The following is a 27,768-nucleotide window of genomic DNA, read 5'->3' as shown; positions in this document are numbered from 1 at the left end:
TTTATCCATTTTGTCTAGGTTGTCCAATATGTTGGCATATAATTTTTCATAGTATTCTCATAATCCTTTGTATTTCTGTGGTGTCCATTATATTTTATTTTTAAAGACTTTATCATTTATTTGAGAGAGAGAATGACCAAGAGAGGGAGAGAGGAGCACAAGCCTGGGAGAGTGGTGGAAAAGCAGAGGAACAGGGAGAAGCAGATTCCCCACTGAGCAGGGAGCCTGATACAGGGCTCGATCCCAGGACTCTGGGATCATTACCTGAGCCGAAGGCAGACATTTAACCAACTGAGTCACCCAGGCGCCCTGTTATGTTATATTTTAAATAAGCTTAGATACTTAGTATTCAGTTTCTTGTTCACACAATTAAGAACCAAACCAAAAAGTCTTCCTGTAACATATTAGAAGAAACCATTACAATCATAAAAAAATAAGCATTTAATGCCTTTTTGTGAGTTTAATGTTCTATAAAATGTCAGAAGAACTTCATGAAAGAAACTTCTAAGAAGAAAAAAATTTGGCTATTTTCATATCTGGACTATATAGTAGATGCAGCATGTCTACTTATGGAAAATTTATTTTCCATACATTCTTAAATCTCTATAGGCAGCAGTTCAAGGTATTTATGCAAATGAGAGAAAGGAATGCCCCAGAAAGTGACTCCTCTGTACAAGGAAAAATTCATTTCCATACAAGGAAAAATATATTACCTTTCTCCACACATGTATCAGGTACTGGCTCATGTGACTGCTTTATCGGTGAGGAAGCTTTCACTGGGGCTGGAATGGTCAAAGGCAAAGATGGTGGGGCATCAGAGATGTCTGACTCGGAGGACTGAGGATAAATGGAATCTTCTCCAAGAGAATGTCGGTGGAGCTCAACATCCACTACCTACACAATCAGGCAACAATCGGGCTCATGAATCCATCATCAATGTCTCAGAAACCCCCAAACCTGTCCAAGAACATGGTTCTCTAAGAGATGTGACAAATAATTTCTAATCATACTTCAAAAGCAATTTCAATCTAAGAACTAAAGGACTTAACCCAGAATGTAATCTAGTTTGGTTTCACAGACAGATAACTGAGTGAAACCAATCATATAATTGGGGCCTTTCCATTTGCTGTTTCTATGTCTTAGAACATTCTTTCCCACTCTTACCCAAATCTTTCCATGACTACCTCTTTGTCATCATTAGGTCTCAATCAAATGTCACCTTCTCAGAGACACCTTCTCTAACCAATCTAGCTAAAGCAACAACCCTTTTGTCCTCTAGCTACTCTTTTCTTTATAGCACTTATTTTAAGTGAAACTATCTCATTTGCTTTTATTTACTATATACCTTCTCCCCATTTTCAACACAACCAAGAATATAAGTCCTTAAAAGCAGTAGTTATCTTATTCACCTCTGTATCCCCAGTACCAGGACCAGAATCTAATATGTGGTATATGTTCAATAAATATCTTTTGATACAACACAGCATATTTCCCTAAACAGAATAAGCTTTAACTTGTTAACTCTAACTATAATAACTACTGCTGATATATCATGAATACAAAAAAAAAAAAAAGCTGGGAGGAGGTATATGGGAAAGGAAAACAAAGCTGAAGGTCTCATTTCCTGACTTCAAAACTTTTTACAAAACTATAGTAATCAAAACAGTGTGGTACTGGCATTGAGAAAATATAGAGACCACTAGAATAAAATGCCCCCCTCGTACAGGTGGTCAAATTATTGTTGACAAGAGTGCCAAGATCATTGGGAAAAAGTCTTTTCAACAACTGGTACTGGGAAAACTGGGTATCCATATGCATTAGAATGAAGGTGGACCTTTACCTCACACCATTTACAAAAATTAACTCAAAATGGATCAAAGACCCAAACAGAAGAGCTAACACAATAAAACTCTTAGAAGGAAATATAGGGCAAAGCTTCATGGCAATGAATTTGACAATGATTTTTTGGATGTGACACAAAAAGCACAGGCAACCAAAGAAAAAATACATAAATGGGACATCAAAATTAAAAACTTCTGTACATCAAAGGACACAATGAGCAGAGTGAAAAGGCAACCCACAGAATGATCTGATAAGATATGAATGTCAGGAATATAAAGAGAACTCCTAAAACTCAACAACAAAAAACCAAACGCATGATTCACACATGGGCAAAGGATCTGACTAGACATTTCTCCAAAGATGAATCACAAATAGCCAATAAACACATGAAAAGATACTAAACACCAGTTATCATTAAGGAAATGCAAACCAAAACCACAATGAAATACCACCTCATGCTCATTAGTTTGGCTACTAGTAAAAAAACAGAAAACAATTAAGTGTTGACAAAGATATGGAGAAACTGGAACTCTTGTGCACTGTTTGTAGGAGTGTAAAATGGTGCAGCTGCTATAGAAACAGTGTGGCAGCCCCTCAAAAATTAAAAACAGAACTACCATGGGGCACAAGACTGGCTTAGTTGGTGGAGCGTGTGACTCTTGGTCTTGGGGTTGTGGGTTTGAGCCCTGTGCTGGGTTGTAGAGATTACATAAAAATAACTAACTAATTTACTACTATATCATCCAGCAATTCCACTTTCTTGGGTATATACCCAAAAGAACTGAAAGCACAGACTCAAATACCTGTACATCAATGTTCTTGGCAAGATTATTCACAACAGCCAGAAGATGCAAGCAACTCAAGTATTCACTGACAGGTAAATAAATAAAATGTGGTACATACATACAATGGAGTATTATTCAGTCTTTTTTAGGAAGGAAGTTCTGATGCATGCTACAACATAGATGAATCTTGAGAACATTATGCTAAGTAAAATATAGCAACGACAACCAAAAAAACCCCCACAGTGTATAATTCCACTTATATGGTACCTGGAGTAGTCAAAAAGTCATTGTGACAGAAAGTAGAAGGGTAGCTGCCAGGGGCTGAGGGAGAGGAGAATGGAAGTTATTGTAAATGGATACTGCTTCAATTTTCCGAGATGAAAAAGAGTTTTGGAGATGGATGGTGGCAATAGCTGCACAAAAAAGTGAATATATTCAATACTTCTTAACTGTACAATTAAAAATTGTTAAATTTTGAGTGCATTTTATCATTTTTTCAAATTAAAAAGGGGAAGGCAGGGATCCCTGGGTGGCGCAGTGGTTTAGCGCCTGCCTTTGGCCCAGGGCGCGATCCTGGAGACCCGGGATCGAATCCCACGTCAGGCTCCCGGTGCATGGAGCCTGCTTCTCCCTCTGCCTGTGTCTCTGCCTCTCTCTCTCTCTGTGTGACTATCATAAATAAATAAAAATTAAAAAAATCTTTAAAAAAAAAAAAAAAAAAAAGGGGAAGGCAAACTTTAAAAAAAATTAAGCACTCACTTTTTCTCCTAAGAAAGAATGAAAATCAATTTTCATTCTACTTATTCCCAAATAGTACTATAGGAAAAAACCTACCGTCTCTGCTCCAAGAGTCTGCAAGCCAGTGTAAGTTCTATCCAGCTATTGAAAGACAAAAGAAGAGTGCAAAGTTTCACTTGGCATACTTATAAATCTTAGGATACAATCTCATCTAAGTACCCTTTTACCACAAGTCTTCATAACACAGAATTTACTTTTTCGTAATATAAACTATCAATTCATCACTTCAATAAAACCCTCTTAATTGAAGGAAATGAGTAAAATTAATAAACATCAAACAGATAGGTATTATACTTTTAATATAAACTATACATTAGTAAAAACATTCTAAGGGCAATCTAAAACTGGAAGAAATTTTACACAAAAAGATGTATACTGGGATCCCTGGGTGGCGCAGCGGTTTGGCGCCTGCCTTTGGCCCAGGGCGCGATCCTGGAGACCCGGGATCGAATCCCATATTGGGCTCCCGGTGCATGGAGCCTGCTTCTCCCTCTGCCTGTGTCTCTGCCTCTCTCTCTCTCTGTGACTATCATAAGTAAATAAATAAAACAAAAAATTAATTAAAAAAAAAAAGATGTATACTACAGCACTATCTATAACCACAAACTGAAAATGTCCATCAAGAGAGGAATGCTTAAGTAAATCTTGAGCCATCAACTCTGAAGTATTACGTAGCCACTTAGATGTTTACAAAGATAATGTAAAGAATATCTTAAAAGACAAACTATGGGGGCATCTGACTGGCTCAGTTGGGAAAGCATGTGACTCTCAACCTCGGGGTTGTGCGTGTGAGCCCCATGTTGGGTTTAGAGATTACTTAAAAAATAAAATCACTTTTTTTTTTTTTTTTTTAGGAGCCGCTGGGTGGCTCAGTCAGTTAAGGGTCTGATTCTTGATTTTGGCTCAGGTCATGACCTCAGGGTTGTGAGATCAAGCCCCAACTTGGGCTCCATAGTGAATATGTAGCTTGCTTAAGATTTTCTCTCTCCCTCTCAAAAATAAATAAATAATAAAATAAAATCATTTTTAAAACAAAAAGATGGGCTATAAAAATAAATATACAGTGTGAAAACACAATTATATACTTAAGAAGACATTTTACTAAACATTTCTGAAAAGAAGGAAGAAAAATTTAGTGATATAGGCAATGTTAATAATCACTTCCAATGTATTAGCATCATGGATGATTTATTTTAGAGGAAAGAAAAAAGTATAACCTAAAGGAATAAAAATAATATAAATAAAATCTACACTTAGAAAGAGGCTAACTTCTTATTCCTATATTTTATTTATATTCTATCATTTTTATTAAAAAAGATCTGTATACATACACACACACACACACACACACACACACACAAATATTACTCAGCCATAAAAAAGAATGAAATCTTGCCATCTGAACAATATGGATGGACCTAGAGGCTGTTGTGCTAAGTGAATTCAGTCAGAGAAAGACAAATTCTCATATGTAGAATCTGAAAAACAAAACAAATGAACCAACAAACAAAAACCAGGAACAGACTTATACACACACACAACAAACTGGTAGATGCCAGAGAGGACAGGGGTAGGGTCTTGGGCAAAGTAAGTGAAGGTGATTAAGAGGTACAAATTGCCAGTTATATAATAAGTCACAGGGATGAAAAGTATCTCATAGGAAATAGTCAATAATACTACAGTAACTTTGTTATGGTGACTACACATATCAAGTTGAGCATTGCATAATGTGTAATTAAATTATACTATATACCTGTAACTAACATAACACTATATGTCAACTATATTTCAATAAAAATGAAAATCAAAAAAGTCTTGTTTAGCATAAACAATTTGTTATTTGGCAGTATTTTTGCTTTGAAGCAATAAAGCATTCTAACATTAAAAATTAAAAAAAGATCTGTGGAACTTATTAATATAAACACTACATAGTAAGATTAATAGGGGAAAAACTATACAGCTGGGCAAAAAGGAAAGATGATTTACTAATAGTATACAGAAAACTCTAGGACTTGGAAAAAAGTAGATTTCAAGTCTGGCTGAATTCCTTAGCAGCCAACACAGACATGACTACTCAGTCATGGGATCTAGTTTCGCAACTTTAGAAAGACAAAGCAGGGTGAATTCATACTAGTTCCATGGAAGAGATCTAGAGTTCTAATACTTAAACCTCAGCCAACAGTATGACTGTTAAAAGGCAATTATAGGCTACATCCATTTTCATATTCTCCAGAGCATGGAAATAATAGTCTCTCTGTAATGTGCACTGGCCTACGTGTTTCATTCTTGGAACCATACTTTAAGGGAGACATTGATAAAATAGAACTATTACCAAAATGGCAAGAGGAACTAGAAATAGAAAGCACAGCATACAAGGAATTTTCTAAGAACAGGCTCCGCCTAGAGATGACTTAAGGAGAGACATAAAGGCTCTCCTAAGGTCATTAAACATTTTTAGGGTTCTTATAAAATAAAACAAAGTCCTGTCCTGTGTTATTCCAGAAATCAAAGTAGGACAAATAAGATCAAGGTTTAAAAAAAAAAAAAAAAAAAAAAAAGCACAGTTTCTTCATGAAAGAGCCTTTCAAAAGTTTATTTTCTAAACGGATAAATGGGTTGTTTTGGAAATTACTGTGCTCCATGGTGATGGCTGATCAAGGATGCAGGATGTGGGAATTTCATACATTCTGGGAACTTTAAATTGTACATACTTCTAACACTTGAGTATTTAGTATTTAATGGAATTGTAAGTATCAAATATAGATTGTTAAGTATTTCAGCATTTCAGACTAGATAGAGGTCACTATGTGCTTAAATAGTCAGGAAAAGTACACAGGAACTTGAACTTGAAGAATGGAAAGAATTCAAACAGGCATTCTAGGAGGGCAAAAGCATAAAAGAAAGATGCAAGAAAAGAAGGCCCATGGCATTTCTGGGACACGAATAAGTGACCTGGCTGGAATGGGGTATCCATGTACAGGATTAGCAGGAGATAATTCAGGGAAAATGTCTTGAGTCAAAATGTGAAAAGTCCTGAACAGTAGGCAGCGAAGTCTGAACTTGAGTAAAGGGAATTCAATGAATGCTTTTCTGAGAGGAATAGCATAATGGTTCTCCTTACTAACTAGATGATGGTGTGCAGAATGGATGGACGGTAAAGCAGATAGATTAGAATGAAATAAGCTAATGAGGAGACAGTGAAATAATGACCTAAGCAAGAGTGGGAAGGGTAAGAACAATGATGAAGAATAACAGCAACTGAACAAATATTTGGATCAAAGAGACAAGAATCCAAGATGGCTCTGAAAGTTAACATAGAAATAACAGGCCAAAGAATACTCTGGTACAAACAAGATCACATAATTACAACACAGGTGTTTAAGCCTCAAGGCCAATCAACACATAACAAACAGTAAAATTAAGCTTTCCAAAAAAGCTGATAAGAATGTTTAAATACTGTCATTCTAAAACAGTGTGTCTTGAGGCACCTGGCTGGCTCAGTCAGTAGAGCATGCTCTACTGTTCTTGATCTCAGGATCATGAGTTTGAGCTCCATGTTGGGTGTAGAGATTGCTTAAATAAATAAATCATTGTGTCTCAATCTTCCACCAGGAACTCTTAAGTGATATGGACAATAGTATGAGAACTATGGAAACAATTCCTTTTATTTTAGAAATTAGGGCTGGGCCCAGTGTGATAGAAGATGGTATGTACAGTGCTTAAAATAAGACAGAAAGCAAAGTATTTTAGACCTTCCTCTAATTAAGTGGGATCATATCCTGCCACTCTGAACAATGTGTGTATATATTCTTTATTTTGTGCCAGTTCTTCTCTGAGGTCATAAAGCAATCTAGTCTTAGAGTAATCTCTAAAAAATAACTTAAACGCAAAGTTAAGCAGTGATGTCGATCACCAATGGAGGGCAAATTTCAGCCTTAAGGTTGAAAAACTTGTATTTGTAGAACAAAGGGAGCAAAATGGGAATTCTGCAGATGTACTAAGATTCATTTAGTTCAATTTTGAGCCATTAATGGAAACAATGCGGTAAATCACAACGTAAGAGCACTTTGGGGTAAATTTAATATTAGAAATTTATCTTATGAGACGATATAGAGAGGAAGTAGGAAAACATTTTAAAAATGATCTTTCAATTATAAAAGTTAAACATGTTTATTATAGAAAATTAGAAGGAAGAAAACAGACAATAGGGCACAAGAAATTGCCTACAATATCATTACTTCAATTCCTCCAACATTTTGGTATATTTCTTTTCTGTTTTTTCCACCTATCTAAAAATCACAGTTGACTTCATACTATACATAACAGTTCTGTACTCTGTGCTTTTCACTTACTATAACTGGTAGTTTTTCCCCATGTATAGAAAACACTTCATAAAACTTAAAATGTCTGCATAATAAATCATATGGATACCAATGAATTTCTTAAAATATAAATCAAAAGAATTACAACTTTGTATAGTACTTTCAATTTTCTAAAACATGTTCACTTCTGTCTTTATCCTTATAAGATAAACATCTATATCCTTAGGAGATAAATAAATGAGGCTTATTATTTGCCTCATTTTACAGAAAAGTAAACAGATTTCTTTTTTGAAAGAGTTTAGTCACCCAGTCTCAGGTAACACAGTTAACAGTGAGCTTTGATAAGAGATTCAAGTCTTCTGATCTGACCAGTTCATCTTTTCAAAGAATATACATTCTAATATAACGCAACCTTTTCCCCAACCTTCAGAGAACCCCAAAGGAGTACTGTAGCAGTCTGCATAACACAATCAAAAAGACTAATCCTCTTAATCTTGGCCACTTCTCTCAGAAGGCCTAACCCACGCCTTGAAGTAACCAGATGAAAAGAGGTGCTTCATTTTGGGGGAGCAATGTTTTGTTACAATACCTTCAGATTATGTATGATATCTATCCGCTTGTTCTGGCTGTCCTTAAAGTGAACTTGAACTCTGACAGGAAACTCACCCCAGCCTCTTCTGGTCAGGTGAAAAGGAGGCTCTCTAGAGAAAAGCACATATTAACACATTAAGCTATAGTCATGCTCTCATTCTAGAGAGGGAATGTTTTCTCATACTGGGTAAATTAGAAATTCACAACCTCTAACATTTACATTTCCTCATTTGAAGTTCAATCAATATGCTCAATTTTGCTAAAATGCTAAAAGAAATGTTGAACTCAAACCTACATTAAACTTTCAATTACTAAATACTTAGAGCTAAGACACTTACAGCATATACTGTATATTATTTTCACAGGCAGGGAACTAAGGTGATATGATGGATGTCACATATTAGAAGCCAGAATCCTTAACTGCTACTTGATAGACACCAGCTATGAGGTATATGTTCCCTACCCTAGACACTCATATTTATTCCTCCACACTGGCAAAAACAGAATAAATCACAAATGCTCAAACTAAAACTGAGAATTTATTTGAAATTATCCACTAATAAGACTTAAAAGATCATATGTTCACCTTATGCTCTTCCCTAAGCAGTGACTACGATTTTAGTGGATAGAGGAGGAATGTGCAGGAATGCTAACTGAACTAGAGAATTTTCAGTCAAAATATAATTTGTGAAGTGAAGAAAAAGGAAAGTTGATAAAAGACTAGCAAATTGTTAATTGATGTTGGGTATAGAAGAGCTCAAGATACTCTACTTCTGAGTATGTCTGGAATTTTCCATAAAAAATTTTTTTTTTTAATTTAACTGAGAACTTCATGTACTAAAAAACAATATGGTTTAAGTTAATGGGGGAGAGAGAATGCTTTAAAATGAAAATGTTCATTATGAATCACTGGCTTGGAATTATTGAAATGAAAGAAGATGCCAAGATGGTAGGGAGGAAGAAACATTCAACAGGATACGCTTTTGCAAAACTAAAAGACAACATGAATTCAGTAAGGGCAGAGTCCAAGGAGACAACCTGAGAGGAGTCTAAAAGATCTGAAATTATCAAGAGCCAGAGGTTACCAGAAGGGGCTCACAACAGGAAAAATCCCTGAGTACAAGAGTAGCCAGACAGAAAAGAAAGCAAAGAAAACTAAAGTGCCCTGGATGGGATAAACTAGCTGAACACCCACCCACTGAGTTAGTAAGAGAGGTAGCCATGACATTGGCATAGGTCAGACAGAAATTAAAAGACAGGCTTAGGATCAAATGAGAAGGTCGACTTGAGACTGTAATTTGAAAAAGGATGCAATGGGGCCTAGAGGCATGATGAACTTTAGAAGAAAAATTAAAGTTCTACTGATAACATGTCATTTAAATTCCAGTAAAGTAGATAGCCTAAATTCATTTTGCAATATACGTCAATCATACTGTTTGTATGCCGGATTTCTCTTACAACGGATATAGCAAATTAGCTATGTTCCTCAATTTATGTACATTGGCTAAACTCTAGTGAATGAACAGGAAGGACTACTGCCAGAGTAGACAGACAGATAACATAAAGGACAGGAAAAAGGAACAATGCTTTTAACAGGAAATTTCTCCCTAACTATATTTTTGAAAGCAAAAAAGGAGGTTAGAACTTACCAAAAGACATCACCTACGGAAACGTTAAACTTCAAAAAGATACATGTATTTCACACAAAAAAGGACTTCCTTCCCCAGACTTTTTTACTTCTGGATTCCTCACAGAATTCCTCTGTGAATTCACAGAAGGTGAAATGTATCAATAACCAAGAAGGAAAAACTACAGAATACTGGGCTAAAGAAAATGGCTCTACTAGAAATACAGCAAGGGGTACAACTCCTTCCTTACCCACCTAATTCAAATGCCAACCAGTCTTTCAATCACTTCTAGTGACCCAAAAAACTTACTACTTAATAAAGCTCTCTACTATATTTCTGAACAGCTGTTATAAAAACATTTCATCTTCCTCCAGCATGTTAGTTCCACTATATGCCTTCTGCAATCACAAATTCTTCCTCCACATGACCTTCAAAAAACTAGAAAACATTCCCCTAACTGACTTGCCCTAGGTCACACAGCAAATAAGTAGTAGGGCTGAGATCAAACTCAGGCAATAGGATCCAGGACACTCCACGCTTTAACTTGTAGCCAATCCACATCCCTGTGGTGTTAGATCTCCAGACTATCCAGACGACTCTCCTCCCAGATGCTCAATAGTATGGCTAGATGTGGTCAGAATGTAGGGTAGAGCAAGTCTACTCTACTTGTAATAAAGCAGCATAAGACTACATTTCTAATGTGACCATTACAAAGTTTTAAATTACTTATGAGGGTCACAGTATATTTCTATTGGACAGCGCAGCTCTAGAGAATTCCTACATTCAACCTGAATGAAACAAACATCTTGAATAAGCTCATGAGTACATTCTCTTGGGGACCTAGCCCAAGAGACCAAGGACCAGAATATTCTACCAAATTTCTCAAAGGAAGAAACCATGTGTTATTCATTTTTGCAATCTCTGTATCGAGTTCTGGGCCTAGAATACATTTAGTGACTATTTTGTACCTCAAAGCAAAGTTTACAATCAGAGCCTTTAGGAAGGCGGCCATGGCAACGGAATCAAATGTAAAAAAAAATGCTTCTATAAGAACAGAACCTGCCCATGCTCTTCATCAGGTAATGTGCTGTGATAAGAAAATTCAGAGTATAAGAGGAACACATATTTGCTTTGATCTAGAAATAAGATTAACCCCAAGTTTCAAAGCACCTACAAAAGGTCTCCCCTACTCAACAAACTACTTTAGATATCCAACACAAGAAACATCTTCAGATCCTTGTAAAGAACTAAAGAGTTATAATTAAATGTAGGGTACATGTTAATGTTCTGATCTTGGTTTCACCATACCTGAAATTTAAAGTTCACTTCTAAGAAGAATATTTTAAGAAGAATACAGACAAGCTGGAACATATCAGAGATTATAACCTAGGTGGCAAAGGAACACAAAACAAAGTCACATGAGTGACAACTAAAACAAATGTATTTGGCTTAAAGCCTGGAAGAGACACAACAGTTGCTTTCATTTTTTTTTTATTTTTTTATTTTTTATTTTTTAATTTTTATTTATTTGTGATAGTCACAGAGAGAGAGAGAGAGAGAATGAGGCAGAGACACAGGCAGAGGGAGAAGCAGGCTCCATGCACCGGGAGCCCGACGTGGGATTCGATCCCGGGTCTCCAGGATCGCGCCCTGGGCCAAAGGCAGGCGCCAAACCACTGCGCCACCCAGGGATCCCAACAGTTGCTTTCAAAAAAAAATCTGAATAATAGGTACATGAAAAGAGATTATAATGACTCTATATGGTGTCACAAGGCATATGCAAGATTGTTTAGAAGTTAAAGAAAGTTACATCTTTGCTCAATAAAATTAAAAACTTCCAAACAAACACAACCTTCTACTAATGGGATGGCCCACACCATGAATTCAACATGAAATGATCATTTCACTCAATGTGAAATGAGCATTAACTATATGCTAGGCACTGCTAGATTTTGGAGATATAAAGACAAATCAGAAAAGATCCCAAACATCAAGAAGCTTTGAAACTAGTCAAGGAGAAATATATGTAAATTAATAAGTATAATAATAGACTTAAATACCTTATGTTTGCTATAAAAGCAGAATATGGTTAATCATAACAAATTATTTCTCCAGTTTTAAACACCAGAAGCATACAACCAAGGAAGTCTTTTAAAATCCTATTTAAAAATCATAACCTTGGGCAGCCCCAGTGGCCCAGCGGTTTAGCGCCGCCTTCAGCCCAGGGTGTGATTCTGGAGACTCGGAATCAAATCCCATTGTCAGGCTCCCTGCATGGAGCCTGCTTCTCCCTCTGCCTGTGTCTCTGCCTCTCTCTGTGTCTCTCATAAATAGATAGATAGACAGACAGATAGATAGATAAAATCTTTAAAAAAAAAATCATACCCTTGTAGTTAATAACATATGGGAGAATCAGCCCTTGGAAAAGATAAGTGGTCATGATGTGATAAGTTGTGAAAACTGCTCAAATATGTCATAACAGCCAATTTATGCAATACTGTTAGAGTGGCACGAACCAGACAGAAAATAACTATCAAAGGCTATTTTAATGATGTGAAAATTCATAAATTTCACAAAGTTCATTTACTATTAACAGAAGAGACTCCAAATGTATACAATGAAAGAGAAATTTGAAAAGGAGCAACAATATGACTTTTTTCCTTGGATTTTCCTCAGACCATTACAACACATCCTAATTATCAGCTCATGGTACTCTCATGCAACTTAAGGAAAGTTAGTGTTTTATAAATCACAATTCTCGGAGTGATAACTGAAAAAATAGGCACTGGTTTGAATCACGAAGTATTAAGGATTTTATGTACTCAGTTTTTTGTTTCTTTAAAGATTTTTTTTTAATTTATGCATGAGACACACAGAGAGAGAAGCAGAGACATAGGCAGAGGGAGAAGCAGGCTCTCTGCAGGGACTCTGATTTGGGACTCAAGTCCAAGACCCCAGGATCACGACCTGAGCTGACGGCAGACACTCAACCACTGAGCTACCCAGGCATCCCTGTAATGAGTTTTTAATCCCATTTTTTGGTTAAGTTAGATGTTTATCATCAATAAGAATATGATTAATATATTTTCATTTATTCACAGGATTTATATGAAATAAAATGTTTTGGGGAGCCTAACTGGCTCAGTTAGTGGAACATCTGACTCTTGATCTTGGGTCATATGTTTGAGTCCCACACTGGGTGTAGAAATTACTTAAATAAATAAACTTAAAAAAAAAAAAGAATCAATCAATAAAATATTTGGGGTACCCAGGTGGCTCAGTCAGTTAAGTACCTTCAGCTCAGGTCATGATGTGAAGTCCTGGGATCAAGCCCCACGTCAAGCTCCCTGCTCAGCAGGGAGTATGCTTCTCCTTCCCCCTCTGCCCCTCCCCACCAACTTGTGTGTGCTCTTTCATTCAAATAAATATTTTTAAAAATAAATAAAATAAAATATTTTCTTAAGACAATGTGCTTTATTTTTTTAACCAAATAAGGAGATCATTCATTGATCTAGACACTAAAACATATATTCTTTTTATTATTTATATTTTTATAGATACAGCATCTTTTAAAAGATTTATTTATTTATTTATTTTAGTAACCTCTGAAGTAACCTGAAGAAGTAACTCTAAGTTATGTCTTAAAGGATAAAGAACAGACCTTTAGTAAGATAGCTACACTGTATGTGTGTGTATGTACACACAAGCATATCTGCAGACATGCCTGTGAGTGAAGATGACAAACTAGCAAAGAAAACAAATCTAAGTCACCAGTGGAATTCCAGGAGAGACTAGATGAGCTACGGAGTGTATTTGTGAAAGGTTTCATGAATCAGGTATAGATTTAAACCAAATCACAGACATGGTTTTTTCAACACTGAGAGCCTAAAAATGAAATTACTTCTTTACCAGTTAACCTCTACTTCTGGGATAAAACAGAATAGCAAACACTTTACTGAGGTTCCATCCAGTGAAATATGTCAAGAAAATGAAGGAAATTTTTTAAACAGTGAAAGAAAGCCTTAAATGCATTGAAAGCTGAATCTGGAATAACATGTATTCCCAAGAACGGCCAAGAAAAAAATTTTAAAATAATAATAATCAGGGGAACATACCTTACCAAATAGAATATGCTATAAAGCAAAAACAATTTAAACAGTATAATATTGGTACATAAATAAATATTAATAGAGTGTAGCATTGGATCCATACTTATATGGGACTTAGTATTAAATATAAGAAAAAGATGGATCAGCTGATAAACGGATATTGGGACAACTATCATCCATATGAAGATAAAAAAGTCCCATTTCCAAGTATTTCATTTTCTGACCATCTATCAATTCCTATCTTTCCAGCTCCATTCCTAATCCAACTATTTTTTGACTCACTGGGAATTCTACTTCTTACCCACATCAATTTTCACTACCTCTCACTGCTCTTTATATAATTTCCTTCTCTCCTTAGCTTAGATTCTACAGCACATCACTACCACAATAACCTCATTATAAAAGTGAGGAAATCAATGAACTGAGAAATCAGTTCTGGGTGAACTGTCTACATCAATGTCAAAGTCCTTAGGAATGACATCAAGAGGAAATTAGGACAATAGGTGCTAAAAATGTTTTTGAAAGAGGGGAGTAACTGGGAAATTAGCAGATGTCTGCAACAAGGAGGATCATGATGCTCCAAAGGAGTGGACAGTTTTTAGGCAGAAACAGGGAAAAGATGGTCTAGATGCCACAAATACATGCAACGAATACACACACCCCATGCCTAGACCAATGGTACATGGTGTGAGAGGAAAAAGATAACTGCCACCTGAAAGCTGTTCTCAGAAAAGTGTTCTCGGAAAATAGTCATGTTTTATTTAAGACTCAGGAGTGGATGATGCCTAAGTGGCTCAGTAGGTTAAGCATCTGCCTTTGACCTAAGTCATGTTCCCAGGGTTCAGGGACCAAATCCCACATTGGGCTCCCTGCTCAGTGGGAAGTCTGCTTCTCCTTCTCCCCCTTGCTCATGCTCTCTCTCTAATAGATAAATAAAATCTTGGGATCCCTGGGTGGCGCAGCGGTTTGGCGCCTGCCTTTGGCCCAGGGCGCGATCCTGGAGATCCAGGATCGAATCCCACATCAGGCTCCCAGTGCATGGAGCCTGCTTCTCCCTCTGCCTGTGTCTCTGCCTCTCTCTCTCTCTGTAACTATCATAAATAAATAAAAATTAAAAAAAAAATAGATAAATAAAATCTTAAAAGAGTTAGTAGAGGGAATGTTCTGAAGAGGGGTGAGGATATAGGAAATTTCACTGATAGTAAACCAAAACTACTTGTACAATTCATTCATACAATGAATGTATATGTGATATTTAACATCATTTAAAGATATAAAGAATACACATAAGGTGAGCCTGGATGGCTTAAGTCATTATCTCATGAGTCGTGAGATCAAGCCCTGCATTGAGCTCCATGCTCAGCAGAGAGTCCGCTTGAGATCCTCTCCCTCTGCCCTTCCCTCACCCCGAACTCACACACACACATGTGATATCCCCCTCCCTCCCTCCCTCTCTCTCTCCATCTCTCTCTCAAATAAATTAAAAAAAAAAAAAAATGGGGTGCCTGGGCGGCTAAGTTGGTTAAGCATCTGACTCCTGATTTTGCCTCAGGTTACAGTCTCAGGGTCTTGGGACAGAGCCCTGCATTGGGCTCCCTGCTCAGCAGGGAGTCTGCTTAGGGATTCTTTCTCTCCTCTCCCTCTAGCCCCCTCCACGCCCACACACACATTCCCACTCTCTCTCTAAGATAAAAATAAATAAATCTTTAAAATAAATCAATTTTTTTAAAAAAAAGAATACACCTAAATGAAACAAATTTCAGAATAGCATATACATAATCATTCCATCTTTGTGGAACAACAAACAACTACTATACTAGGCTAATATATGTAGGAAGAATATCACTGGGGTTAATTCTGAGAGTATGAGATCATAGGGAACTTTCAACATTAAATATTTTTGTAATGTCAGAATCCAATGTTTAATTCTATTACATTCTGATATTCATAAAAAACAAGAATACTTTTATGTTTATCTCTATATAAAAAAGTTTAGCTATTTCCAGGGGGAGCAAAATCCAATAATTCTAACAGGAGGAAATAATGCTTTTTCAGGGAGACAATAATCTGCAAGACGGAACAATAGTTAAATGTCTATTGTGCCTAAAAGTCAAAGTTAAATGAATAATAATATAATAATTAAAGGGAACATTCTCAAGTTAAATCACTCTTCTAGTTCAATAAATCTTTATTTCTTAAATTAAATAACTTGACTGTGCTTACCTAACTTCCACAAGGTCATTTGGTTTATAGCTGGGATGAAGAAAGAACCAAACTTTCTTGACAAAATGATTAATGCTGGGTTCTCTACGAGACCCTCGGACATATACCATCCACTTATGGGTTGACTGGTCATTTTCTTCTCTCTTATCAGGAGGTATGTACCTAAAGGAGAAAAAAGGAAGAAACTTGAATTCTTTTTTTTCCTTTAGAAACCTAACAAAACAACTCCTACTTAAAACAAGATTAAAAATAAATTATAAGAAAAATGGGCAGCCTGGGTGGCTCAGTGATTTAGCGCTGCCTTCAGCCCAGGGCCTGATCCTGGAGACCTGGGATCGAGTCCCACATCAGGCTCCCTGCATGGAGCCTGCTTCTCCCTCTGCCTATGTCTCTACCTCTCTCTCCTCCACCCCTCTCTCTCTGTCTCTCACAAATAAATAAAATCTTTAAGAAAAAAAATCAATTACAAGAAAACAAATGGGAATTCACAAATATAGGAGATTAAACAACATGCTACTATACAACCAATGAGTCAAAGACAAAATCAAAAACTATCTTAAGACAAGTGAAAATGGGGATCCCTGAGTGGTTTAGTGGTTTAGCGCCTGCCTTCGGTCCAGGGCGTGATCCTGGAGTCCCAGAATCGAGTCCCACATCGGGCTCCCTGCATGGAGTCTGTTTCTCCCTCTGCCTGTTTCTCTGCCTCCCTCTGTGTCTCTCGTGAATAAATAAATAAAATCTTAAAAAAAAAAAAAAAACAAGTGAAAATGGAAATACGACATACTAAAACTTAAGGGATACAGCCCGAGGTTTTAAGAAGGAAATTTATAGCAATAAATGTCTACCCTAAGAAGGCTCTCAATCTAACTTTACACCACAAGGAACTAGAAAAAGAACAAACTAAGCCCAAAATTAGTAGAAAGAAGGAAATAACAACGATGAGAGTGAAAACAAATGGAGACAAAAAGACAAGAAAAAAGATTAAAGAAACTAAAGAGCTGTTTTGCTGAAAAGGTAAACAAAATAGACAAACTTTTGGCTAGACTTACCAAGGAAAAAGAGAAAGGACTCAAATAAATAAAATTATAAACAGGTAAGAGGACACATTACAACTAATATCCCGCAAATACAAAGGATCATAAATTATGACAGTCACCCAGCTGACTCAGTAGATAGAGCATGTGACTCTTGATCTCAGGGTTGTGGGTTTGAGCCCCACAGTGGGTGCAGAGATTACCTAAAAATAGAATCTTAAAAATAAATAAATAAATTGTTACGAAAAAGAAAAGGAAAAACCACTATCAACAATTATATGCCAACACACTGGACAACCTAGAAGAAATGGATAAATTCCTAGAAACATACATGCTACAGAGACTGAATCATGAAGAAATAGAAAATCTGAACAGAACAATTACTAGTAAGGAGATTTAATCAGTAATCAAGTTATCCCAACAAAGAAAATTCTAGGATCAGATGGCATAAAGGGTGATCTCTGCCAAATATTTGAAGAATTGATACAATTCTTTCTAAAACTCTTCCCCAAAAATAGGAGGGAACACTTATAAATTAATTTCACAAAGCCAGCATTACCCTGATTTCAAAGCAGACAACACTACAAGAAAATCACAGGCCAATATCCCTGATAAACATAGATGTAAAAATCCTCAACAAAGTATTAGCAAACAGAATTCAATAGTACATAAAAAAGATTACACATGATGATCAAGTGGTAGTTATTCCAGGTACGTGAGGATGGTTCAACATCTGCAAATCAATCTATACATTAATAAAATGAAAGATGAAAACCATATGATTGCCTCAACAGATGCAGAAAAAACACCTGACAAAATTCAACATCTATTCTTTTTTTTATATTTTATTTATTTATTCATGAGAGACACAGAGAGAGAGAGAGAGGCAGAGACACAGGCAGAGGGAGAAGCAGGCTCCATGCACCGGGAGCCCGATGTGGGATTCGATCCCGGGTCTCCAAGATCGCGCCCTGGGCCAAAGGCAGGCGCCAAACCGCTGCGCCACCCAGGGATCCCTATCCAGGCACCCTTATGTAGATTTTTAACTGTGAGGGAGGTTGGTGTCCCAAATCCTCGCATTGCTCAAGATTGCTCAAAGGCGAGGAGCAAGATGGCGGAAGAGTAGGGTCCCCAAATCACCTGTCTCCACCAAATTACCTAGAAAACCTTCAAATTATCCTGAAAATCTATGAATTCGGCCTGAGAATTAAAGAGAGAACACCTGGAATGCAACAGTGAGAAGAGTTCGCGCATCTATCAAGGTAGGAAGACGGGGAAAAAGAAGTAAAGAAACAAAGGCCTCCAAGGGGGAGGGGCCCCGCGAGGAGCCGGGCTGAGGCCGGGGCGAGTGTCCCCAGGACAGGAGAGCCCCGTCCCGGAGGAGCAGGAGCTGCACCGACCTTCCCAGCGGAAAGGGGCTCGCGGGGAGTTGGAGCAGGACCCAGGAGGGCGGGGATGCGCTCGGGCTCCCCGGGACAGTAACAGACACCTGCGCCCCGGGAGAGTGCGCCGAGCTCCCTAAGGGCTGCAGCGCGCACAGCGGGACCCGGAGCAGCTCGGAGGGGCTCGGGCGGCGGCTCCACGGAGGGGGCTGCGCGGCCCGGGAGCAGCTCGGGGTGGGGGGGGGCTCGGGCAGAGGAAGAGGTTCCGTGCGGAGGGGGCTGCGCGGCCCCGGGAGCAGCTCGGAGGGGCTCGGGGGCGGCTCCCCGGAGGGGGTTGCGCGGCCCGGGAGCGCGAATCCAACAGCGCAGGCCCCGGAGCACAGGGCACCGGGACACAGCCCAGGATCCGGCCTCCCCCGGGGCAGGCAGAGGCCGGGAGGGCCCAGGACAGCGAGGACGCTCCTGCCCCGAGCTGAGCAGATCAGCGGCCCCGCCCCGGAGCCTCCAGGCCCTGCAGACGGAGTTCCTGCCAGAGCTGAATCCAGGTTTCCAGAGCTGGCCCCGCCACTGGGGCTGTTCCTCCTGCGGCCTCACGGGGTAAACAACCCCCACTGAGCCCTGCACCAGGCAGGGGCACAGCAGCTCCCCCAACTGCTAACACCTGAAAATCAGCACAACAGGCCCCTCCCCCAGAAGAACAGCTAGACGGACAACTTCCAGGAGAAGCCAAGGGACTTAAAGTACACAGAATCAGAAGATACTCCCCTGTGGTTCTTTTTTTTTTTTTTTTCTTTGCTTTTGCTTTTTGATTTGTTTCCTTCCCCACCCCCTTTTTTTCTTTTTCTTTCTCTTTTTCTTCTTCTTTTTTTTTTCTTCCCTTTTTTTTCCTCTTTCTCTTTTCTTTCCTTCTTTCTCTCCTCTCTTTTTCTCTTTTTCCCAATACAACTTGCTTTTGGCCACTCTGCACTGAGCAAAATGACTAGAAGGAAAACCTCACCTCAACAGAAAGAATCAGAAACAGTCCTCTCTCCCACAGAGTTACAAAATCTGGATTACAATTCAATGTCAGAAAGCAAATTCAGAAGCACTATTATACAGCTACTGGTGGCTCTAGAAAAAAGCATAAAGGACTCAAGAGACTTCATGACTGCAGAATTTGGAGCTAATCAGGCAGAAATTAAAAATCAATTGAATGAGATGCAATCCAAACTAGAAGTCCTAATGACGAGGGTTAACGAGGTGGAAGAACGAGTGAGTGACATAGAAGACAAGTTGATAGCAAAGAGGGAAACTGAGGAAAAAAGAGACAAACAATTAAAAGACCATGAAGATAGATTAAGGGAAATAAACGACAGCCTGAGAAAGAAAAACCTACGTTTAATTGGGGTTCCCGAGGGCGCCGAAAGGGACAGAGGGCCAGAATATGTATTTGAACAAATTCTAGCTGAAAACTTTCCTAATCTGGGAAGGGAAACAGGCATTCAGATCCAGGAAATAGAGAGATCCCCCCCTAAAATCAATAAAAACCGTTCAACACCTCGACATTTAATAGTGAAGCTTGCAAATTCCAAAGATAAAGAGAAGATCCTTAAAGCAGCAAGAGACAAGAAATCCCTGACTTTTATGGGGAGGAGTATTAGGGTAACAGCAGACCTCTCCACAGAGACCTGGCAGGCCAGAAAGGGCTGGCAGGATATATTCAGGGTCCTAAATGAGAAGAACATGCAACCAAGAATACTTTATCCAGCAAGGCTCTCATTCAAAATGGAAGGAGAGATAAAGAGCTTCCAAGACAGGCAGCAACTAAAAGAATATGTGACCTCCAAACCAGCTCTGCAAGAAATTTTAAGGGGCACTCTTAAAATTCCCCTTTAAGAAGAAATTCAGTGGAACAGTCCACAAAAACAAGGACTGAATAGATAACATGATGACACTAAACTCGTATCTGTCAATAGTAACTCTGAATGTGAACGGGCTTAATGACCCCATCAAAAGGCGCAGGGTTTCAGACTGGATAAAAAAGCAGGACCCATCTATTTGCTGTCTACAAGAGACTCATTTTAGACAGAAGGACACCTACAGCCTGAAAATAAAAGGTTGGAGAACCATTTACCATTCGAATGGTCCTCAAAAGAAAGCAGGGGTAGCCATCCTTATATCAGATAAACTAAAATTTACCCCAAAGACTGTAGTGAGAGATGAAGAGGGACACTATATCATACTTAAAGGATCTATTCAACAAGAGGACTTAACAATCCTCAATATATATGCCCCGAATGTGGGAGCTGCCAAATATATCAATTATTAACCAAAGTGAAGAAATACTTAGATAATAATACACTTATACTTGGTGACTTCAATCTAGCTCTTTCTATACTCGATAGGTCTTCTAAGCACAACATCTCCAAAGAAACGAGAGCTTTAAATGATACACTGGACCAGATGGATTTCACAGATATCTACAGAACTTTACATCCAAACTCAACTGAATACACATTCTTCTCAAGCGCACATGGAACTTTCTCCAGAATAGACCACATATTGGGTCACAAATCGGGTCTGAACCGATACCAAAAGATTGGGATTGTCCCCTGCATATTCTCAGACCATAATGCCTTGAAATTAGAACTAAATCACAACAAGAAGTTTGGAAGGACCTCAAACACGTGGAGGTTAAGGACCATCCTGCTAAAAGATAAAAGGGTCAACCAGGAAATTAAGGAAGAATTAAAAAGATTCATGGAAACTAATGAGAATGAAGATACAACCGTTCAAAATCTTTGGGATGCAGCAAAAGCAGTCCTAAGGGGGAAATACATCGCAATACAAGCATCCACTCAAAAACTGGAAAGAACTCAAATACAAAAGCTAACCTTACACATAAAGGAGCTAGAGAAAAAACAGCAAATAGATCCTACACCCAAGAGAAGAAGGGAGTTAATAAAGATTCGAGCAGAACTCAACGAAATCGAGACCAGAAGAACTGTGGAACAGATCAACAGAACCAGGAGTTGGTTCTTTGAAAGAATTAATAAGATAGATAAACCATTAGCCAGCCTTATTAAAAAGAAGAGAGAGAAGACTCAAATTAATAAAATCATGAATGAGAAAGGAGAGATCACTACCAACACCAAGGAAATACAAACGATTTTAAAAACATATTATGAACAGCTATACGCCAATAAACTAGGCAATCTAGAAGAAATGGACGCATTCCTGGAAAGCCACAAACTACCAAAACTGGAACAGGAAGAAATAGAAAGCCTGAACAGGCCAATAACCAGGGAGGAAATTGAAGCAGTCATCAAAAACCTCCCAAGACACAAGAGTCCAGGGCCAGACGGCTTCCCAGGGGAATTTTATCAAACGTTTAAAGAAGAAACCATACCTATTCTCCTAAAGCTGTTTGGAAAGATAGAAAGAGATGGAGTACTTCCAAATTCGTTCTATGAGGCCAGCATCACCTTAATTCCAAAACCAGACAAAGACCCCACCAAAAAGGAGAATTACAGACCAATATCCCTGATGAACATGGATGCAAAAATTCTCAACAAGATACTGGCCAATAGGATCCAACAGTACATTAAGAAAATTATTCACCATGACCAAGTAGGATTTATCCCTGGGACACAAGGCTGGTTCAACACCCATAAAACAATCAATGTGATTCATCATATCAGCAAGAGAAAAACCAAGAAGCATATGATCCTCTCATTGGATGCAGAGAAAGCATTTGACAAAATACAGCATCCATTCCTGATCAAAACTCCTCAGAGTGTAGGGATAGAGGGAACATTCCTCGACATCTTAAAAGCCATCTATGAAAAGCCCACAGCAAATATCATTCTCAATGGGGAAGCACTGGGAGCCTTTCCCCTAAGATCAGGAACAAGACAGGGATGTCCACTCTCACCACTGCTGTTCAACATAGTACTGGAAGTCCTAGCCTCAGCAATCAGACAACAAAAAGACATTAAAGGCATTCAAATTGGCAAAGAAGAAGTCAAACTCTCCCTCTTCGCCGATGACATGATACTCTACATAGAAAACCCAAAAGTCTCCACCCCAAGATTGCTAGAACTCATACAGCAATTCGGTAGCGTGGCAGGATACAAAATCAATGCCCAGAAGTCAGTGGCATTTCTATACACTAACAATGAGACTGAAGAAAGAGAAATTAAGGAGTCAATCCCATTTACAATTGCACCCAAAAGCATAAGATACCTAGGAATAAACCTAACCAAAGATGTAAAGGATCTATACCCTCAAAACTATAGAACACTTCTGAAAGAAATTGAGGAAGACACAAAGAGATGGAAAAATATTCCATGCTCATGGATTGGCAGAATTAATATTGTGAAAATGTCAATGTTACCCAGGGCAATATACACGTTTAATGCAATCCCTATCAAAATACCATGGACTTTCTTCAGAGAGTTAGAACAAATTATTTTAAGATTTGTGTGGAATCAGAAAAGACCCCGAATAGCCAGGGGAATTTTAAAAAAGAAAACCATATCTGGGGGCATCACAATGCCAGATTTCAGGTTGTACTACAAAGCTGTGGTCATCAAGACAGTGTGGTACTGGCACAAAAACAGAAACATAGATCAGTGGAACAGAATAGAGAATCCAGAAGTGGACCCTGAACTTTACGGGCAACTAATATTCGATAAAGGAGGAAAGACTATCCATTGGAAGAAAGACAGTCTCTTCAATAAATGGTGCTGGGAAAATTGGACATCCACATGCAGAAGAATGAAACTAGACCACTCTCTTGCACCATACACAAAGATAAACTCAAAATGGATGAAAGATCTAAATGTGAGACAAGATTCCATCAAAATCCTAGAGGAGAACACAGGCAACACCCTTTTTGAACTCGGCCACAGTAACTTCTTGCAAGATACATCCACGAAGGCAAAAGAAACAAAAGCAAAAATGAACTATTGGGACTTCATCAAGATAAGAAGCTTTTGCACAGCAAAGGATACAGTCAACAAAACTCAAAGACAACCTACAGAATGCGAGAAGATATTTGCAAATGACATATCAGATAAAGGGCTAGTTTCCAAGATCTATAAAGAACTTCTTAAACTCAACACCAAAGAAACAAACAATCCAATCATGAAATGGGCAAAAGACATGAACAGAAATCTCACAGAGGAAGACATAGACATGGCCAACATGCATATGAGAAAATGCTCTGCATCACTTGCCATCAGGGAAATACAAATCAAAACCACAATGAGATACCACCTCACACCAGTGAGAATGGGGAAAATTAACAAGGCAGGAAACAACAAATGTTGGAGAGGATGCGGAGAAAAGGGAACCCTCATACACTGTTGGTGGGAATGTGAACTGGTGCAGCCACTCTGGAAAACTGTGTGGAGGTTCCTCAAAGAGTTAAAAATATACCTGCCCTATGACCCAGCAATTGCACTGTTGGGGATTTACCCCAAAGATACAAATGCAATGAAACGCCGGGACACCTGCACCCCGATGTTTCTAGCAGCAATGGCCACGATAGCCAAACTGTGGAAGGAGCCTCGGTGTCCAACGAAAGATGAATGGATAAAGAAGATGTGGTTTATGTATACAATGGAATATTACTCAGCTATTAGAAATGACAAATACCCACCATTTGCTTCAACGTGGATGGAACTGGAGGGTATTATGCTGAGTGAAGTAAGTCAGTCGGAGAAGGACAAACATTATATGTTCTCATTCATTTGGGGAATATAAATAATAGTGAAAGGGAATATAAGGGAAGGGAGAAGAAATGTGTGGGAAATATGAGAAAGGGAGACAGAACGTAAAGACTGCTAACTCTGGGAAACGAACTAGGGGTGGTAGAAGGGGAGGAGGGCGGGGGGTGGGAGTGAATGGGTGACGGGCACTGGGGGTTATTCTGTATGTTAGTAAATTGAACACCAATAAAAAATAAATTAAAAAATAAATAAATAAAAATCTTGAACCAAAAAAAAAAAAAGATTGCTCAAAGGCCAACTGAGTAAGTATGTATATATGTATGTATATAATGGAATATTATTCTTCAGCCATGAGAAAGAAAGAAATTCTGACATTTGTGAGAGAACACAAATGAAAATGGAAGGCATTATGCTAAGTGGCATAAGCCAGACAGAGAAAGACAAATACTACAGGGTATCACTTAAATATGGCAAAAAAAAAAGGCAAACTCATAGAAACAGAGCAGAAAAACAGTTACCAACCAGAGGCTGAGGGTAGGAGAAATAGAGAGGCTGGTAAAAGTGTACAAACTTTTAGCTTTGAGATAAATAAGGTCTGAGGATTTAATGTATAACAAGGTAACCACAGTAAATAACACTGTAAAATTTGCTGTGGGAATAGAACTTAAATGTTCACACCAAAAGAAAAAAGATAAAAAAAGATAAAAAAAAATAAAAAATAAAAATAAAATTTTAAAAAATATAAAAAAGATAAATATGTGAGGTGATGGGTGACAGGGCTCCTGACTGGCTCAGTTGGTGGAGCTTAAGACTCTTGATCTCAGGGTTGGGAGTTCAAGCCCCACACTGGGCATAGGGATTACTTAAAAATAAAATCTTAAAAAAAAAAGAGAGAGAGAGAACTTGATGGCAGGAATTCCTTCAAAATGTATATACACATCAAATCATTATATACACTTTAAATCTTTTAATTTTGTTAATTATGTCAACAAGACTGAAAATTTTTTTACTGAAGTATAGCTTACACAATGTTACATTACTTTCAAGTGTACAACAGTGATTCAATACTACATTATGCTTTGCTCACCATATCTTTCCTCATACACTATTACAATACAACTGACTTCATCTCCATGACTTAATCATTATAACTGGAAGCTCATATTCCCACTCCCCTAAAAAATATTTTTAAAAATTTTAATCCCATCAAGATTTTAACAGTTTTATCACTGAACCAAGCAACTTGAGTCTTTGCATTTAATCCTTTTCTTTTAAACATTTTTCTTTTTTTTCTTTCCTGGTCTAAGAACCATTCTCATGAAGTTTGTTTTATTTTATGATTACTACCATGCAATAAAAAAAAAAAATCAACCTTGCTTTTCCAAGCAGATACATGAGATAGAAATAAATTGGCATATTTTACTACTGGTTTAGGGACTCTCTAGCCTTTGGGTTGATTCAGGTTTCAGAGTGCTAGAACTCTGAACTCTTCTAATTCCTACTCATTGCTACCAGGAAGGTTGTAACTGGTCTCTTAACCCGTAAACACCAAAACAAATCATTCCCTTTAAGTCCTGACCATGGTAAAACCAGTATCTCTAGCTCTCCCTTTATTTCATGAGGCCTCCTTAAAACACTCTGTTGGAAAATATGGTCATGGCCTTCTTTTTTTTTTTTTTTTTTTAATTTTTATTTATTTGTGATAGTCAGAGAGAGAGAGAGAGAACGAGGCAGAGACACAGGCAGAGGGAGAAGCAGGCTCCATGCACCGGGAGCCCGACGTGGGATTTGATCCCGGGTCTCCAGGATCGCACCCTGGGCCAAAGGCAGGCGCCAAACCACTGCGCCACCCAGGGATCCCATGGTCATGGCCTTCTATATGTTTATTTATGCCTATGGTTATCCTTAAAAATGGGCCAAGTTATATTGATTTTTACTGTGAATCCAAACTTTCATGTCTTGGTCATAAAGTATTATCATTTCTGTATTTACAAAATTCGGTTTCCTAATGATTTTGTTCAGTATTTCTGTACCTATATTTACAACCATGTATGTCCTATAATTTTCCTTTTCTTATGAATTGTCTGGCTTTATTTAAAAAGTTAGGCTACTCTCATAACATAAACTGACAAGTGTTGCCTCTTTCCCCCAGAAGATTTTGGAGGGTTTTGGTTTGTTTGTATGTATGTATGTATGTATGTATGTATGTATGTATTTATTTATTTATTTTAAGTAATCTCTATATCCAATGTAGAACTTGAACTCATGACCCCAGATGAAGAATCCCATGCTCTACCAACTGAGCCAGCCAGGTGTCCCAGTAGTTTGAATTTCTAGACATAAATAAGTTTTCTAGGGATGCGTGGGTGGCTCAGTGGTTGAGCATCTGCCTTCGGCTCAGGTCGTGATCAAGGGGTCCTAGAATCAAGCCCTGCATCAGGTTCCCTGTGGGAAGCCTGCTTCTCTCTCTGCCTATGTCTCTGCCTCTCTGGGTTTCTTGTGAATAAATAAATAAAATCTTAAAAAAAAAAAAAAAAAAAAAAACCTTTTCTAGGAGTGCCTGGGTGGCTCAGTCAGTTAAGCTCTGGCTTTGGCTTAGGTCATGATCTCACAGTCCTGGGAGTGAGCCCCCTATCAGGTTCCTCTGCTCATTGGGGAGTCTGGTTCTCCCTCTCCCTCTGTATCACCCCTCATTTGTGTGCTCTGTCAAATAAATAAATACGATCTTAAAAAAAAAAAAAAAAACAGTTTTCTAGTTTTCCTACTATCATTGATTAATTGCAATAAATAGTCAAAATAGTAGTCTGGGTTGGGGGACCGGGTGGCACAGTTGGTTGGGCATCCCACTCTTGGTTTCAGGTCATGGTCTCAGGGCCATCTGGCTCTGTGCTCAGTGCAGAGTCTGCTTGAGATTCTCTCTTCCTCTGCTCCTCCCCCATGTGCTCATGCGTGCGCTCTCTCAAATAAATAAATCTTCAAAAAAAAAAATCTACAAAAACAAAAAGTAGTCTGGGGGCACTTAGCTAACTCAGTCAGTGCGACTCTTGATCTTGGGGTTGTGGGTTCAAGCCCCAAGCCAGGTGTAGAGATTGCTTAAAAATCTTAAAACAACAACACCACCACCACCACCACCACCACCACCACCACAGTGGTCTGCATGATACAAGTCCTTTGATATTTGTTGAAGCTTCCTTTATGGCATATTGTGTAGTCCATTTTCATAAATATTCCTTATGTGCTTAAAAATGTTTAACTAGGGGCACAGAGGTAGAGTCAGGTAAGCATCTTACTCTTGATTTCAGCTCAGGTCATGGTCTCTGGGACATGGGATCGAGTCCTG

The 27,768-nt window shown here is 38.3% G+C and overlaps 1 protein-coding gene across 5 annotated transcripts in view; it reads right to left on the bottom strand.

Annotated features, from left to right (window-relative positions):
* The window catches only part of YEATS2 (YEATS domain containing 2), a 122,791-nt gene that overhangs the window by 54,006 nt on the left and 41,017 nt on the right, over nt 1–27,768 (bottom strand). For all 5 annotated transcript variants that reach the window (XR_012021796.1, XM_072807586.1, XM_072807589.1 and 2 more), the window contains 4 exons: nt 16,299–16,460; nt 8,337–8,448; nt 3,462–3,506; nt 714–894 (listed from right to left, as the gene is read on the bottom strand). Coding sequence is in view for 4 of the 5 variants with exons in the window: in XM_072807586.1 (XP_072663687.1) it covers nt 714–894; nt 3,462–3,506; nt 8,337–8,448; nt 16,299–16,460 (500 nt within the window). In the remaining variant the exon portion in view is untranslated. The remainder of the gene's footprint in view (nt 1–713; nt 895–3,461; nt 3,507–8,336; nt 8,449–16,298; nt 16,461–27,768) is intronic.

This window comes from Canis lupus, chromosome 31 (genome assembly GCF_048164855.1).
Source record: "Canis lupus baileyi chromosome 31, mCanLup2.hap1, whole genome shotgun sequence".
Taxonomy (NCBI): Eukaryota; Metazoa; Chordata; class Mammalia; order Carnivora; family Canidae; genus Canis; species Canis lupus.
The sequence above is the reverse complement of the archived record's forward strand: the minus strand, read 5'-3'. Positions and strand labels throughout refer to the sequence as shown.